The sequence below is a fragment of the Pongo abelii genome, chromosome 8 (genome assembly GCF_028885655.2).
Source record: "Pongo abelii isolate AG06213 chromosome 8, NHGRI_mPonAbe1-v2.0_pri, whole genome shotgun sequence".
NCBI lineage: Eukaryota > Metazoa > Chordata > Mammalia > Primates > Hominidae > Pongo > Pongo abelii.
The window spans coordinates 93,819,818-93,838,172 of NC_071993.2; the positions used below are offsets into that span (position 1 = coordinate 93,819,818).

General features: G+C 39.5%; 1 protein-coding gene across 12 annotated transcripts in view; it reads right to left on the bottom strand.

The window, feature by feature from the left end:
• SGMS1 (sphingomyelin synthase 1) overlaps nt 1–18,355 on the bottom strand; it is a 319,772-nt gene that overhangs the window by 23,818 nt on the left and 277,599 nt on the right. For all 12 annotated transcript variants that reach the window (XM_063727644.1, XM_063727650.1, XM_063727645.1 and 9 more), the window contains one exon: nt 14,147–15,000. In XM_063727644.1, coding sequence (XP_063583714.1) covers nt 14,147–14,769 — 623 coding nt within the window. In that variant the 5' untranslated portion in view covers nt 14,770–15,000. The remainder of the gene's footprint in view (nt 1–14,146; nt 15,001–18,355) is intronic.

The following is an 18,355-nucleotide window of genomic DNA, read 5'->3' on the forward strand; positions in this document are numbered from 1 at the left end:
CACATTTACTATTTGACTTAAAGTGAAAGAGTCAAATGACTTTGTAAACTGAAATTTGACCATTTCCATGTGAAACTGTCAATGTTAACAATAAGGTGACAAGTCAGAAGTGGTTGTTTTTAAGAATTTTCTGCTCTTTGGCATTTAATATCTTTGAAATTAAGCTTAGAATGTCTTTGGTGTATAATGTTAAACAAGGATTTTCTACAACAAACTTTAATAGAGTATAAAAGTGTTTCAAGAAATTGTATGCACTTCTGGGCATTCACTTCCTTAATCAAAGAATTTCATACATTTGGAATTCTTATTTACTTAAAGGTTTAGAAGTTCAAGATGTGCTTTACAAAAACTCACAAAAGAAATGTTAATGAGATATTGCTAGAAATTAAGCAGATGCCAACAAGAAGATGTACGGTACAATTTTCAAAATCACAACAGTGCTCCCCTCACATAGGATACACCTCTCCTTCAACATTCAAAAGAAGCCAGTTTCCCATCTGCACACACTTAGCAAGGACTATCATTTCAGAGACTTGCGTTTGGTCACGTTTATCTATTTTTCTCCCAAGTGTTAGAGCACTAGGCTCATTATTACTTTTTCTGAGAGAAAAGGAAAATGTATCTGTTCAATTTGATTATAAGGAAATATGAATAAAAGTGTTAACATTTTATAGATCATTATTAAGACTTACTAGAATAGCATGTTATGTCAAGCACATGCTAGTATTTTATTAAGCTTTTTTATATTCCTAATTTTTAAAAAAATTTGCTCAGAACTTGACTAAATACTACCAGCACTAGAGTGTTTTTGGCATTTGGTACAATGATCTAAAATTCTGAAGAAAGGTCAGGCATGGTGGCTCACGCCTGTAATCCCAGCACTTTGGGAGGCTGAGGCAGGTGGATTACTTGAGCCCAAGAGTTCAAGATCAGCCTGGACAACATAGCACAACCCTGTCCCTACTAAAACAACAACAACAACAAAACTAAACAAAACAAAACAAAAAAAACATTAGCTGGACATAGTGGCATGTGCCTGTAGTTCCAGTTACTCTGGAGGCTGCAGTGGGAGGATCACCGGAGCCTGGGAGTTAGAGGCTACAGTGAGTTATGACTGTGCCACTGCACTCCAATCTGGGTGACAGAGTAAGACCTGTCCCTAAATAAATAAATAAATAAATAAATAAATAAATGAAAAGCAGTTAAAAAAAAAAATTACTATAATGGAAAGTAAAACTAAAATACTGGAAAAAGTTTGTTTTCCCATGAGTTGTCTCTTTCAACTAATCCACAGTAGGAAGACATACACAACTCTTTCAGTGCCCAGACCTGGCCTCCTAGCTCTTTCTGGAAGCTATTAGCTTTTAGAGATAAATAGGACTTGACAATGGTGCAGTGGAACTAAGCAACAATTCAAAACTAAGAGGCAATACACAAGGGAGAGCACATGTAACTAACACAGAATTGGGAAACTCAAATCTCTGGAGCAGTCATGGAAGAGTAATGATTCAGGTCTCTGATTAGTGATTCCAGTTGTAAAACATGAATGGACAGACAATGCATCACTGAGCTCTATCTTTACATAGATGCTAGTTTTACCTTTAACAAAGGCTCACCTGGTGCCCTTGACCATCTCAATTAATTTCCTTAGAAATTAGCTTCCTCAACAGCAAAAGGAAGAAAAAGACATCACTTTCTTATGAATCAGAGAAATGGGTGACAAAAAAACTGGAAAGGCCATGAAATAGCACTAAGAATGGGCATCAGAATAGTCATATTTTTCTTAATATATAAGGTTGAAAAATGAAATAATTTTGTTTAGAGCCAACAACCACACTACTAAAAAACAAAGTTTCTATTGAGGTATTTCCCCAGGCATGGTATTACCAACAGCAATTGTTTTGCCAAAGTTCTCTTATATACCAAGCTCTGTGTCATTTACTTCTTAAAACCACCTGGCAATGCACGGATATGATCCTTATTTTACAGATGGGAAAAGTGAGGTTCAGAGAGTTTAAGCTGAAATATAAACAAAACAAAAATATTCAGGAAACTGCATCACATTGTGTAAGAAATCTCAATTTGAGTATTTATAGCTGAGTCAACATCCTATCCCATTTCAGCCACATTTCAAAATCTACTTAATGACAATATTAGTAAAGTACCGAAAAAAATTCTTCTAGTATCACATAGCTATCTAAAATTACATGTGTCCATTTTTCATTATTTTTTGTAGCCTGTGCCCAGTTAGATTTGCTTATTACCACCTCGTATGTTAAATCAGTCATCCTAAAATGTCATCCATTTCTCAACACTCTATCTCACCTGAACATCCACAATGACCTTCTTTCTACCTGTTGTCCTTACCACCACTCTTGCCTCCTGCTGTGGTCTGAATGTTTGTGTCTCCTTCCCCTCAAATTCCTATGTTGAAACCTAATCACCAGTGATTAGATCACAAGGGCAGGGTCCTCAGGTCTGAATTAGTGCCCTTATAAAATAGACCATACAGAGGTGGGCTCACCCTTCTGAAATGTGAGGACACAGGGAGAAAGTGCTATTTATGAACCAGGAAACTGGCCCTTACTAGATACTAATCAACCTGCACCTTGAGCCTGGACTTCCAGCATCCAGAACACTATAACTCACCCAGTCTACGATATTTTGTTATTGCAGCCTGAACAGACTAAGGTAGCTTCCTAAAATCCATTCTGTTTAGAACCGCCAGAACCATCTATTTTGAAACAGTTAAACAGGTATGTCCCGTAAAGCCCTCCAATGGTTGTCAAACTCATTTTAATAAAATCCAAATCTTTTCCCAAGACACTGAGGCCCTATATCTGGCCACCTCCCTCTAGCCTGCCCTCTGGCCACCCTCCCTATCATTCTCCAGGCTCTATCTCAGCCCAATGCCCTCGGTGCTCTTTGAACACAGCTTGCGAAGTCCCTCCTGCCTTCAGTAGGATCTCTGTGCCAGCCATTCTCTCTGCCTGGATTCTGCCTTCTTCTGGGACACTTGCCTGTCACTGACATTCCATACAAATGTCATCTCTCAGAGAGGTCCCCTACTCTAAGGAAGCCCCTGCTCCTCTCTATCCAATCCTTCTATTTTAATTTCTTTACAGCCCTCTTGACAACATTCTGCACCCCCACATTCCCATATTCTGTGGAAGCTAACTCCAAAGAAATTCTAAAACCTGTTTCCTTAATTCCTTGCTACAGCACCTGGATTCCCTGGATTATGACAACTCCCCTCACAGCTTTCTTCAACTCCCTTCAACATGACGTCTCCTTTTTTTAAGCCTTTTTTTTTTTTTTTTTTTTTTTTTTGGTGAGACAGGATCTTGCTCTGTCATCCAGGCTAGAGTGCAGTCGCATGATCATGGCTCACTGCAGCCTCGATCTCCCGGGCTCAAGCAATCCTCCTGCCTCAGCCTCCTGAGTATCTGGGACCACAGGTGCAGGCCACCATGGCTAATTTTTAAAAACTTTTCTGTAGAGACAGGGTCTTGCCATATTGCCCAGGCTGGTCTTGCATTCCTGGGCTCAAATGATCCTCCTGCCTCCACCTCCTCTGTCTTCTCCTAGATGTGAATCCCACTGCCAGAGGCAAAAAGATACACTCTTCATTCCCTAAACACAAACTCAATTTCTTGCTTTTGCCTGTCAATCTCTTTCTCTGGCCTCTCACATGATTATGTCTGCTATAATCCTATGCATCTACCTCATGGTTTCCAGATGTCCCTAGCTGGACAGAGCCACTTCATCCTCCCAATTCCTTCAAATTTTGTTTCTACTGTATGGTATTTTTTAATAGTGAGACTGGCATCACCATTACCAACAAAAATGTCTCATCCCCTTTGTGAGAAGACACTCTTAAGAAAACCTGTGCTTTCTTGTCTTTTAGTCCCAGGGAGACTTATGATGGTACCTGTAATATGACTGGCAGTACCAGCAACGCTACACAGTTTTCTGCTCTAGAGCTTTAATTCTTATTCTCCCTGAAGTCCTTTTCTACTTCTTTCTACAAATATTTGTTGCTTAAACCCTTTCATATATCTGCCAGAATTACTCTGCCGTGATGCTCACTATCCCTTCACTCTGCATCCTTTCTGCATTCATATTTTTATTCAAAACACTTGCTGAGATTGCTCCATTATCCAACCAGGACTGCAAACCCCTGGAGATTGAGGCCTGTGAGTTCTGTATCCTTCTCTCTTCTTTCTAGTCTCATTGTCCTGTAAGGCCTTTCCACCCATCACAGCCTCAGGTATCTCAATGGCTACAGACTCCATTTGGGAAAATTCAGGGCATAATTCAGTACTTTAGGAGAGAAAATTCTAAGGAAAGGTTAGTAAAACAAATGAAGAGCAAGACTAAACATGGTAGAACAGGCAAAATAATCAAAATAAATGCTTGCCTGGGAGATTTAGAACTCATTTAATACTTCCTAGGTACCCATACAGGGTAGATGGCACAGTTCATGAATCAGGAAAATAAGACATACCTGTGCACCAGTCCAGAAATGTGTCTGTACATATACTACGTGTTTTTGCTTTTTAAAATCCAACTCAAAGAAAATTCACACCTTTGTTACTAATTATTTTAACAACATTCCTGTTTAGCATATACCATTATCCCATTTTACAGAAGGGGAAATTAACGTATGAGGAATTTAAGTACTAGCCTGGGGCCAGAGAGTAAGTCAATGAGAGAGTCACAACAAAACCCATGAAATTAAAATGTTACTTCCTAAGTTATATACAGGTTGTAACAGGAAGTAAAGAAAAAATGCTACCCTATAAGACATGAACAAAAACATCAATACTATCTACTTGAGATAGTTATGTAGAATTAAAATCAAGTATCCTCCAGAAACTGCTAAATAAAACTGTAAACAAAAGGTGTTACATTTCTGTGTTGGTATTTTAGGCTATCAACAAAAATAATGTATGTATATATGTGTACATATATGTGTGTATACATTAGGGTATATATACATAGAATACAAATGTGTATATGCATACACGTGTGTTTGTGTGTGTGTGTGTATACACACCCAGATCTCCTCATTTCTTCCCATCATCAAAACTTAACCACCTTGAGTCACACTGTTAGGGGCTTGCTTAGTCACAGCCAGCAGAACTGAACAATTAATGTTTACTCTTGGGCTAAGGGATTATCCTTAAAAGTAACACTGTTATTTTAACAGGGGGTTTCTGAAAACATAACAGACACATCACCAGCAGTCACTAACATTTATTGAATTCTAGGCACAGGAACTAGCATGTGCAACACTTAATAAATTTTAGTGTCTGTTAAAATTCACATAATGAATATACATGTGCTATTCTAAACATGGGGAATACAGCAGTGAACAGAATGGACAAACAGCCTGGCTTGTGGTGCCTGTGTTCTAGTGAAAGAGGCAGACAATACACAGGTAAAGAAATAAGTAAAATACAGAGCATGTTAGATAAGTGCTAAAGGATAAAACCAAGTGAGAGTCTCATTGGGGGAAGGGAGGTTAGAATTGGGGGCTAAGTTGGTCAGAGAAGGTCTACCTCTGTATGATGGGTCAACCAGGAGGTTATCTGTGGGAGAAAATTCCAGAGGCTTGCGTGTGTCAGTGTTTGTTGATTATAAAGGGAGTACAGGGCATGAGGTCTGGGAGGACCTCTTAGGTCACCATATGAGGACACTGGCTTCAACGCCATATGAGGTGGAAGAAGAGAAATGTACTAAAAGCCCACTAAAAGGAAGCAAGACCAGGTAATAACCTAGGTAAGAGATGAAGGTGGTTAGACCTATGGCAGCAATAGAAGTGGTGAGGAAGGTCAGAGGATCACTTGAGTCCAGGAGTTCCACGCTACAGTGAGCTGTGAGCTATGATCATGCCACTGCACTCCACCCTGGAGGATGAAGTGAGATCTCATCTCAAAAACAAAACAAAACCCAACACATTTGGGCTGAGCACTGGGAGGAATGGAAATGCCACTGGTGGGCTTGGGAACCAGGAGGATGCCAAGTACTCTGTCAAGTGCTTTATGCATGTCATCTCGTTCAATCCTCAAGACAGCATTATAGAAACTATAATTCTCATTTTGTAGGTAAGGAAACAACGCTACTACAATAGTCAAGTAACTTGGCCAAAGTCACTCAGTCAGCAGGTAGCTATAGGGATCTAAATCAAGAATGAACTTCCAGTGTAAGACTGAGTATAACCACATGCTTCACCACCACAGTCATGGCACTGACAGGCTGGTGGGACACAGATGTGGTGACTTCTAAATCAGATCATGAGTAATTAGACATCCATGATGGTTTGTTGAGAGGAGGGAAATAGACAATCCCTGGGCATGCTGTAAAAGAGAAGGCCAAAATGACACCATTTAGAAATACACATGAGCACATGCAGAAAAATATCAAAAGTTACATGAACCCAAATATGAGCATCATTTATCTCTGGTGAGATGATAATTTGGTTTGTCTTTTTGTTTATCCTTATCTTCTAATCTGCCTACAAGTCAAATTGCTGGGATTACTAAATTTAGAGAAAAATCTACAATTTCCCTATAATTCCTATGGCTCAGTCCAGTATTTAGGTCATGAGACCTAAAATTGTAAATTAGAAAAGGTAGAAGCAAAGAAGACCACCAGTTCACTAACATGAGAATGAAAGGCGAGGCACAATCTGGGACTGAATCCATCATCTAGCCTTTAGAGTGTCTTTCCCCACTCCAAAAAAATGCCCTCGGTAAACAAAAAGAAGACAGAGAAGGCACAGCGAGGCCTGCAAGAGGCTAGGAGATCCAGATGATCTGGGAAGAGAAGGGGTCAGAGAAGGTCCCCAGGAAAGGAGAGAAAACGGGATCTCAGCTCAGGCTCTGAGCCTAGATAGATAATAGGTCAGAAGCAAGGGAGGAGAGAAAACGTACTAGAAACAGAAAGAAAAAGAATAAGGTTGGGCATGCCTAGTCAGTGGTCTTAAGTGCAGAAATGTGACTGAAGTTGGTAGCAAAGGAAGCTTTATCAGATTAGTAGTGAGTAGGGCCCATTCCACACTTAGAAGGTTCCAGAGCTAGGACAGAGCTAAGGGCATTTTCTACAGTCTATGGGGAACTGCAAAAATGGACAGCTATCAAAGTTGGCAGATCCATCCTGAAACACATGCACGTCTCTCAGATGGAACCCAACACATAAAATTTATAATTAAAAAACTGAACTCATTTGTTTTTATTCTGTCCTATGCACGTGGCATCTATGACACTAAATCTGTTAAAAAAAAATACATCTCCAGAGGACAGGTGCCTATAATACCAGGAAATTTATAGACTGGATGTATATTGAAGAGCCTGCCGTGCCCAAAATATGCCACTGTAGGATGCTGGGCAAGTCAATAGCTTCTCCAAGTTTCAGTTTTCTTCACTGAGAGAAGAGAATAACACTACTTGTTTTAAGGGTTGATTGTATCAAATGATACAATACACATTAATGCTTACTACTCTCAAATCAGTTAGTTTGGAACCTGTCTCTTGAATAGGATAATAATTTTTGACAACATGGATTAAAAGGAACAGAACAAAACAGATTTTGAGTAAGCACATAATTGATGCAGCTACATGTGTGGAGGGAATAGAAAGGAAGGAAAGAGGTAATCCCTGAGCACTTACCTTGCTTTATTGCTGGAGAGAAATATTACAGCTTATCAGAGAATTAAATAATGGGTAAGTATCCAAAAAAGCACCAGTAATATGAGGGAATTTTGTCCTCATGAGTTTCATACATGGATGGAGTTTAGACAACACATTTTCAAAAACTGAGATGTCACTCTGAGAAGAAACATTTCCCAGAATATAACCCCCATTCAACTGTTCTGCTCGCTGCTATATCCATAGCACACAGTCCCCAATAATTTTTGGTAAATAACTAAACATAAAAATGTTCTGAAGTTCCATTAAAGACTACCATTATAGTCCCACAGTATAGGGCTAATATATAGTAAAGTGAAATGACCTTAAGAAAAGGTTCTTCTGGAACTCAGAAAATAAATTCTATTGAATAGAAACCCCCCACTCTCCCCAACTTCATATCAAATGCTCTCTATATCAAATGCTTTTAAGAACTTTAATCACAACCATCGAAGACATAAAAACAAGGGAAAAATTGTTGACAGTGTCTGTGGGTCATAAACTACCTTTGGGAACAGAAGAGGAGTTAAGTACTTCGATTCAATCAACTTAATGTGAAAAGAAACACTGATGGGATTAAAATAGGGTAAAATGAAAGATAAATGTTAGTGGAGAATCTAGTCTATTGAATAAAACACAAACCAAAAACAGATTAGCATCTGACAAAAGCAACTGCCAATCAGTACAAAGATTATGCTTGGAAATTAGATTCCATTCACAGAAGAGAGGAAAATGCTACAGAAAAAATCTCTTATGTTGGCTGATACCCACTTGACAAATAAGGCCCCCAAAAGGTTTATCAAAGGTTAAAATACCAAAAAAAAAAAAAAAAAAAGTATTTCCCAAAGTGACCTCCAAACATGAAATACAGAATGCTAGTAAACTTCTAAAAATCCATCCTAGTTCTCTCAGCATATAATCCCAGAAAAGCCATACTGGAAAGTTGTATCTGTTCCTTCCTGTAGGATTAAAAGCCCCTAGAAACAGTTCTAAAACTTGATGTCATGGCAGGTCCCAAGCAAGATCTGTGGTCATCATTTTTCTTCTTTATTTCCTTCCCTTTTTGCATGGGATCAATTTTCAGAGAAAACTGTCGCCCACTAAGTGACCATTTCCATTTCACTAGCCTCTCTACAAATCAATGCAACTGTTTATGCCAGAATGTTTTACCACTAAGCTCTCTGTACCCCGACCCCAACCCATAACCCAACTGTCCAATGGTTTCTTTTCTTTCTTCAAATCTTTTCACCAACAACTGACTAATATACCCTGTGATATTTAATTTCTCCTTATACAACTGTCTTATGCTATTCCTTTTAGGCAAATGTCTGACCCAAAAGAAGCTATGGTAGAAAACACATATCAAGATATATACCTGACTTCGTTTCGCTCTGAAATAAAATATATTCAAACAAAGTTGGAGATTTCCCCAAATTAGTAAATGCTATTTCTCCATCAAATTCCATATTCAAATCAGGGATTCACAGAGACCCCCAAAAACCTCATATGAGAAAGATACTGCAACAGAAGTCAGCCCTGTCATTATAAAAGATTAGAAACTGTAAGTGTCTTCTAGAAAGAGTTCAGCCCTTCTCATTACCCTTCCACAAAATTTATTCACTAAACAAATGTTAACTGAGTCTAAGTCATGATCATCTTCTACCTGGACTACTGCAATGACTTTTTTTTTTTTTTTTTTGAGAGTTTCACTCTTGTTGCCCAGGTTGGAGTGCAATGCTGCGATCTCAGCTCACTGCAACCTCTGCCTCCTAGGTTCAGGCAATTCTCCTGCCTCAGCCTCCTGAGTAGCTGGGATTAGAGGTATCTGCCATCACGCCCAGCTAATTTTGTATTTTTAGTAGAGATGTGGTTTCTCCAAGTTGTGAGGCTGGTCTCAAACTCTCGACCTCAGGTGATCTGCTTGCCTCAGCCTCCCAAAGTGCTGGGATTAGAGGCATGAGCCACCACGCCCAGCCTGCAGTGGCATCTCAACCAGGCCCCCTGCTTCAACTCTTGCTTCCCTAGTCTCTGTAATGCAGCCACATTCTTTTAAACACCAGTTTCATTCTTTTAAAACACCAGGTTTTTCGTATCCTTCTCCCCTAATGGCTTACTGCCACACTGGAAATAAAATCCAAACTCCTTATCCATCCACGGCCCACAAGGCCAACACCTCACTGACCTCCTGCATCAGGGTTCTCTCCCAGCTAACTCAGCCACATGGGCCCTTGACCGTTCCTCAGGTAAGTGCCAGAACTCTGCATTTTCTGTGTCTCCTGCATCAACTACTCTTCCCCAAACACATGCATGGTATTCACTCTCATTTGATTCAGATGTCTGTTCAACCACATCTAATCAGAGGAGTCTGCTTTCCAATCATTCAGTCTAAAATACCAGCCTCTCCCCACTCTCTCCAACACTTGCTAGCCCTTTGCACTGCTTTATTTTTCTCCATCACACTAGCCAATATCACATATTCATTTACTGCCTCCCTTACACTGGCCAGAATATAAGCTTCACGAAAGCATCAGGATCCTTTGCTCAGTGCAGCATCCCCAGGGTCTATCGGTGCCTGAAATATGGTATACTGCTTAATAAATATTAGTTGAATGAATGAATTTTAGGTAAGCACTTTCTATCCCAAGTGCCAGGCACTGGGATGGAAAGGTGAATGATGAATAGGATCTAGTTCTTCCCCTTGAGGAACTTACAATTTAGCAATGAAGGAGACATATATACAACTAATAGAATGGAATGTGATATGGGCTTAATGTGTTTGAGGAAAACTGTGGAGTGGAGTAGCTAGAGATAAGGCAGGAGAGATTGGGACCAGATGCTGAGGGCCCTTGAGCTTCAGGCTAAGGAGCTGGTTCTCCATCTGAGCACTCACTATGGAGTTCTAAATAGAAATGGAAAGAAGAAATGGATCTAAAATTAGAACTGAAACAACTTAGTGACTATCTGGATAAAAGGAACTGAGGAGTTCTAGGTTTCTAGGAAATGCCACTGGCCAGATACAAGGAAGAAAAAGTTGGAAGAAAAATATAGTAAATCTGGTTTCACGCAAATTGAGTTTGAGGAACCTATGACCACCACACTAAGTCATAATTTCTCTGGTGACTTGGAAACTCTATAGTCCTGCTCCTTGGCTTTCTTCTTCAGGTGTTCACCATGTCCCAGTAGAGCTGAGCCACATGTATCACACATAGGTGCCACTGTGTTAGCCATGATTTAGCCATGCATGAAAAATCCTTACATCTTCAGCCTTCATCAAATCTGTAAGTTTAATATGTTCTTTATCATGCTTTCTTAAAACAAGGGATACCTGTTTTGCAGTGAAGTCTGACACAAATGCAGAGATTTCCCAGGAATTTTTCCTAGTCAGTGGCTTGAAAGTCCAATTCTAAATGGGGAGACAACATTATTTACAATTTTAAAAACCAAAAAAGTTCTCAAGGACAGGTATTATTGTTGCTTTCCATTTTGAGAGGTCATGGAAATCCCATGTGGATTTACGTATATATAAACATATATACATATGGATATGCAGGGGGGACATTAAGAATGAAAGGAGGGAAAAATTTAAGTACAAAAAAAATCAAAACCTATGTTTAATAGTAAAGGACAATTGTATACAATATAAAGATAGAACCAAATGTCACAATGTCACAAATTCAAGATGAAGATTTTCCAGCACCTCAAACATTTGGTTAAAGGGTTTATTGCTGGGAGTTTTTGGCCAAATTCCAGTGATCTAATTTCTTAAGTAAGTGATCCTCTAGTTCCATCCCATGATTCTTCTCTAAAAAAGTAGAAGAAACTGAAATAAGAAGGATAGACTGATTTTTTAAGGGATCCAGGACTTCTAAAATCAAAGTAAAAATATCCTGTTGGGACTTACTGGCCAAATAGGCTTAATTTGGAGAAGTCGTATAAAACAGGCCCCTAAGTGGCACACCTCCTAGTGGAGATTGGGGACGGGGTCAACACTCAGAAGAGTCAAATACAAAAAGAGGGAGAAGTTAACTCTCTGCTAAGAATATCCCATAACCAGAAGGATCAATTTCTCCAAAATGCCAGATAAATAAATCTGCTATATTGCAATAACCAAATAACTAGAAACAAAGGGTCCCTCTGACACTATGAAAGATTTTAACCTTCTCTATGAGAGCCAGGAAAAGGTAGTTTATCCATCTTCACTGCTTGATGCGTCATCTGTATCTTTCTTCCTACCTCCTACCTCCTACCTGTCTGGTGGGCCAAATACACTGAAGAGAGGTCACAGGGAGAGAGACAGGAAACCAGCGATGGACCCCAGTAGAAGGACAGGTGGACGATGCTTAGGATGATCATGATGATTCTGCTTTCATTTCCCACATCCCTATCCCGCCAGAGGTGAAAATCAGAGAGGACTTAGTTGGATGCATTCTGGACACAAACGCTCTGAAGCTAATAAAATTCAATATAATTGGCCCATCCAATTATGTTAGAATCAAATAAAATGTAGTTGTATATGTGTATGACAACAGAAATCATCTAGACTGAGACGCCATTACTCTGTTTGTGAGAAAAACAAGGCTCCTGAGATGTAAGCATCCACCCAAACCACTCAGCAAGTTGGACACACCTGAGGCCAGACCCCAGGCTGCCTGCATTCCAGCACTGAGTTAATTTTGTCAAATCAACTGGTTTCTTGCTTTGAGCAATTTAAATATATAAATGACTACAGTATTGGCAATAAGTACCAGGAAAACACAAAATCATAAAGCTTAAAGAGAAATAGATTTGAGGAAAATTTCCTGTTGGGAAAATTGTAATTATTAATATACTTTAAGAAAATTAGTTTTATGGTTAAGAGGATACTTTATAAGAATAAAATTACTTAAAAGTCACAGTTCTGTGAAAGATTCGGATTTGTAACTGTTAAGACTTACTCAAAGTTATATTGTGGGGTAGTAAATTATTTGCTTGAATTTAAAAATTTTGATGAAAAACCGGAAAAAGAGCAAACTTACAAAAACAAAACAACAAATATCAGGGAAAACCCAGGAAGCATAATTTGAGTTGACCTTGCCTTTGTACAGTACTGGTATTTTGATCCAATGGGATTTTAGGAAAAAAGTTTAAAAGTCAAAAAGGCAAAAGCAGAACTAAAGTTTGGCAGCAAAAATAATGCATTTAATAAACTCTAAGTATCTTGTATTTCTAAAGCCTATTCCTATTTATTAGCCTCTTAAAACTAAAGGAACAGAAAAAAAAGGTCTTCCCCCAAATTAAATGCAGCGCAGACCAACAATTCTATTTCAGATTCAGCTTAAACTCTAGGACTGTCAAACCGTCTGTAAATAAACATTGATTGGTTAAATGGCTTTCTTTATACCAGTTAAGACCGTCCATCCCTGGGAAAGTGTCAGGAACTGCTTTTATTTCAATTTGTAGATATATAATATATCAGGTTAAAAAAAAGAGTCATTATAAAACATACTAGGAAAAACCTTATCATTTCTGTCAAAGAACGTTCAGCATGAACTCTTAGTGTGCATTTTGTTTTCTTGCTGTAAGATGAATTCGTTAATATTTAACCACATGGTGGATCATGAAACACACTCCACCGGAGAGAAACTCAGCTCTTTAACAAACCAATTTCCAACCCTCATTCATGGAAACCATAAGGTGTTCCTTTAACTAAGGAGAAAATCAAACATCAGTGAAGGGACAATGTAGGCAACCTGAGTAAACAGCCTGTCTGAGGAGGTCCATGTTGAGTTTAGAGCTTCGGATGTGAAAGCCACCTTGGATACACCTGGAACTAAGTGGGAGTTGCCTACTTAAAACTCTGAGAAATTTGAATGGAACAGTCACATATTGCTTTAAGTAGTAGTAGTAGAAGGTGGGAATCCATTCAGGTCCATCCACTTCCCACCTACCCAAAGTCATACCCAGAGGGTATTGTTTTCCCAACAACCCAAGCCACTCTGGAACAGGTGTTCTGAATTCTGTGTGAAACATCTTTAAATACATATTGCTAAGGCTCCAGATGTCTGACTCTGTGTGGGAAAAGCTATGCAGCCAATTTATAGTGCTTAGGCCAACTGTCGATTTATTTAATGGGTTAGTAACACCAACCAAGACTAGGTGGTTGATCTGTTGTTCAATAGCCTGTACTGTCTGAAGATGTCTGAGAGTTTTCTTTCTTAGTAAGTGAAAACAGAGCATCATCTCTAACAGTCTTATTCATTATCCTGTATGAATCTTGCATAAAACAGGCAACAAACAACATTTTCTTTTAAAGCTTCCAGACAGTAAGTTAGTCCAACAGGGTATGTGTTTAAAAAAGAAAAAAAAATAGTATGTTTTGATCCCAGCAAGTTGATAAATTTCATTTATAAATAATAATTAGATGTTTGAGTGCAAATCCCATAATCATTGAATCTTAGAGCTTTTACTTGACTTACTTGTATTTTAAGAGCAGCCACTGAATTAACCAGAGTCCTACAAGGATCATGCCATTAATTTCACAAATAGAAAAGGCCCACTGCACCCGGTTAAAATGGTCAAAAAATGTGTCCGGTAGTGGAGGCTGCACCTCCTTAGGAGGTACTCGTTCGTGGACGACCGAGATCATCACTGTGGTGAGAACAAAACAGGAAAGTGCGTAAAGAAAAGCCAGAAAAGTCTTGCCCCACTCCATGGGGTACTGAGAGCGCTCCAGTTCTGGCATGGGGATCTTTATCATCTCTTTCCTATACCCATTTGGCATCCCGTTGGGTTTAATCTTGATGCTGAAGCTGCCGTCGGGGGTGGGGATGTCTACGCCAACGTTGAGGTGCCCGTTGGCATGGCCGTTCTTGTGTGCTTCCAAATGGTGCTCCATTTTCAGGGTTTCTATCATGTCCAGGAGCCGCTGCCCGTTGTCAGAGGAGACTCGGCACAAGGGGGGTTTTTTGAAATCCTCTTGGGTTAGGTTGATCAAGTCCTGGCCTGTGAAATGCTCCAGAGGCTCACAGTATTCTGGCATAGCATTCTCCAGCAGCCAGTCTGCCACCTTCTTGGGTGACCAATAAACCACTTCCTTCATTGTACTGGCAGACAGCAGGCAGTCCCCAGCTCACTCTTGGCAGGTCAGCAGTCACTGTTCCGACAGGGCAGGACACTGTCCTGCCTCGGCTCGTTCATCCTGTGGGGCCTCATGAGCAGAGACTTGTTTGGCAAGATGGTCGGGGCAGTTTTTAAACACCTCATGTAGCTGTCCAGGGTTCCTGAGCGCCCAAGCATTAATTCACCTCATTTTTGAGCAGGATTCTTCCTTCTGTGAAAGCAAGAGAAAATATCAAGATACTGTACTTCCAAATTACCCCTCTCAAAATGCAAAGACATATACATAAGGAAAGTAGAAAACCAGTGATTGGTAAACTTAATAGTTTTCAAACATGTATTCGTTTCAGGGACTGAAACTGATTTCCTGGTTATTAGTCTTTTGCGACACACATTGAATTGGATCTGAAAATGGATGTTGTCAAAGGAGACATATTTTATAGAATTTCCAACGGTCGGCCGGGCGCAGTGGCTCACGCCTGTAATCCCAGCGCTTTGGGAGAACGAGGCGGGCGGATCACGAGGTCAGGAGATAGAGACCATCCTGGCTAACACGGTGAAACCCCGTCTCTACTAAAAATACAAAAAATTAGCCGGGCGTGATGGCGGGCGCCTGTAGTCCCAGCTACTCGGGAGGCTGAGGCAGGAGAATGGCGTGAACCCGGGAGGCGGAGCTTGCAGTGAGCCGAAATCAGGCCACTGTACTCCAGCCTGGGCGACAGAGCGAGATTCCTTCTCAAAAAAAAAAAAAGATTTTCCAATGGTCTATTTTCTAAGAAGCAACTTGACAGTGCTTTGGACACGTTTCAACCTGGTCAAGAGACCAGGTATTCTCTTTGTCCTTACATACTTCCTGAGATAATTTAAAAGAATAAAATATATTTGCTTACTCTACCTCGTGAAGAATGTTTAAACATGTACATAACATACAGCAACTCATAGAATTGCTGAGCTTCAAAATCAACTGGTTTAATATTTTTATATTCTTTAAAAAAAAAAAAAATCAGTGAATCCCCTTTTCCATTTGTGCTTAGGTCCCAAATATATAAAATATCTACAAATGCCGCTGCTTGGGTTGAAGCACATGTGAAGGGCCAAGGTCCTGACTGCTCTGTTGATCTTTCTTAATCTCAGCCCCTCTCAGGTTCTGTGGGATCCCACAGTTTAAAAATTAAGGATCTGATCCAACTCCTTCATTTATAAATGAAGAATGTGAGTTCCAGAAATGTCAAGAAACTTGCCCATGGCCAAGTGGCAGTCTGCATAGAAGAGTTACAAGTTAAGTTTCTGAGTTCTAGTTCAGTGGATTTACTTATTAAAATATTTTATTAACTATGTGAAAATAACCAAATGCATATCTGTAGGGAAGATTCTAAAGCAGGATTCAAAATTTTATAAATTTATGCATAAATAGATATATACACATGTATAATGTGTATATATAATACATATAACTGTAACTATGGCTAACTATGGTACACAGGTTGAGAATCCCTAGTGCTAAAGCTCAAAATCCAAAATGCTCCGAAATCTGAAACTTTTTGAGAATTGACATGATACTCAAAGAAAATGCTCACTGGAGCATTTCAGATTTTTGGATGAGGGATGCTCAACTGAGTGCATTCTGGAAATATTCCAAAGTATCCCCAAGACTGAAATCCGAAACACTTCTGGTCCCAAGCATTTTGGATAAGGGACACTCAACTTACATAATATTGTATAAAACAACTGGAAAGAAATATATCACATATTAACTGGAGTTATACTTAATAATGGTTCTGTAGGTATTTTCTACTTTTCTCCACCTATTTTTCTTTAATAAGCATATATTACTTTTATCATAATCATACAAAATAAAAAACAAGAAAAGTTAAAAATAAAAGACCTTAACAAACTCCTTAACAAAGCATAATAATAGCTGATGAAATGTGGCCTTTGGCAGAAGACGGACCACAGTTTGACTCTCAGCATCTCCCATACATAATCCATTATGTGAGCTTCAGCTTATTCACGTCTAAAATGAAGATAATGATAATCAAGTATTTCCTTCACAGGGTTGTTGTCGATATTTAACTAAGAAATCATACATGAAGGTTCATGAAACATAACCTAGCTCTAAAAGCAGTGATTTTCAGATGGGTCTGTGGGTACCCACATCCTTTTGATTTTCTTTCTCAAATTATCTATCATATCCAGTAGCCACTGTCCACTACATCTCACTATGAAAAAAAACTCTATCTACCAGTGGGCTCATTTTTTTCTCAAATGATGACTGTTACAAAGATCTGGAGATTTAAGGGCTTGAAATGCTATCTCCCTGAGTATGTTTTTGTGAAATAATAATCTGATAAAATCTTCCAAGCTTTTAAAAAATATATAGCCAAATAAGCCTAGGAATGCATACTATAATCTCTCCTGGGGACAGCAGTATGCATTAGGATGTTAAAAGCTCCAGGAAATCCTCCAATAAAGAAACTATTTACCAGGATTTCTCAAGCCGACTTCATCGAGGCTGTCCTACTCCTTGCCCCTTTTCCTATAGGACTCATCTCTACTGAATCCCAAAATCTTTTGCTTCTCAGGGGGAGACAGGGTCTTACTCTATTGCCCAGGCTTGAGTGCTGTGGTGCAATCATGGCTCACTGCAACCTCTATCTCCTGGGCTCAAGTGATTCTCCCAACTCAGCCTCCCAGAAGCTGGGACCACAGGTGCATGCCACTGTATCTGGCTAATTTTTAAAATATTTGTAGAGATGGGGGGGGTCTCACTATGTTGCTCGGGCTGGCCCAAATCTTACTTTAGAAAGAATCCCATGTTACTCTGGGAGTCCCAATCTTACTCTGAGAGTCCACTCTCAGTTTTTCAGTCCATATAACAACCAATCAAATGGCAATAATAGCTTTTAAAGATATTCCAGACTTTGCAAACAAACTGGGTGTTCCCTCTTCTGAGCATCCATAGTACCGTGCACTTTCCCTGTCACACCTTCCTGTGATTAAGTGTCTGTCTAGACTCCCCGAAGAGCCTACGAGTGAATGTGAAGTAGCTACAATGTTAAGCACCCATAGATCTACATGCCCAGGGCTCAGAAGATGCTCAATTGATGTCTGCTCAATATCTTCAAAAATATTCCTTAGACCTAGTAACGTGTAGATGGCTTAATGGAAAACAAACCTGCTGAAAATACCATTGACAATGAAAATGGCTGTAAAACAATTTGGATGCGCAAGGAGAATAAGATGGGCATTCTCTAGAGAAATGTAAAACCAAAGTACATCTCTGACTGCTTAAAAACCACCGTAAAGAATTTCAATTGCCACCAGTACTGCCCAGAGAGTGTCGAGAAGACATGCACGCCAAATGGGAGTTCTGGCAGAAGGTCAGGAAGAAAAGGGGACCTCCTTGGCCTCAGACCCAAGGTCTCCCTTCAAACACTCTTCAGCAGAGTTAGGAAAACAGCCAAAGGAACCCTCAACATCTTGAAATGGGTATGAGAACTCTAAAGAAATATTCTCAGTGGAGTGTTGAGGCCCAAGGGAGATGAACACAGGCTTTCCACCTAGGTTCT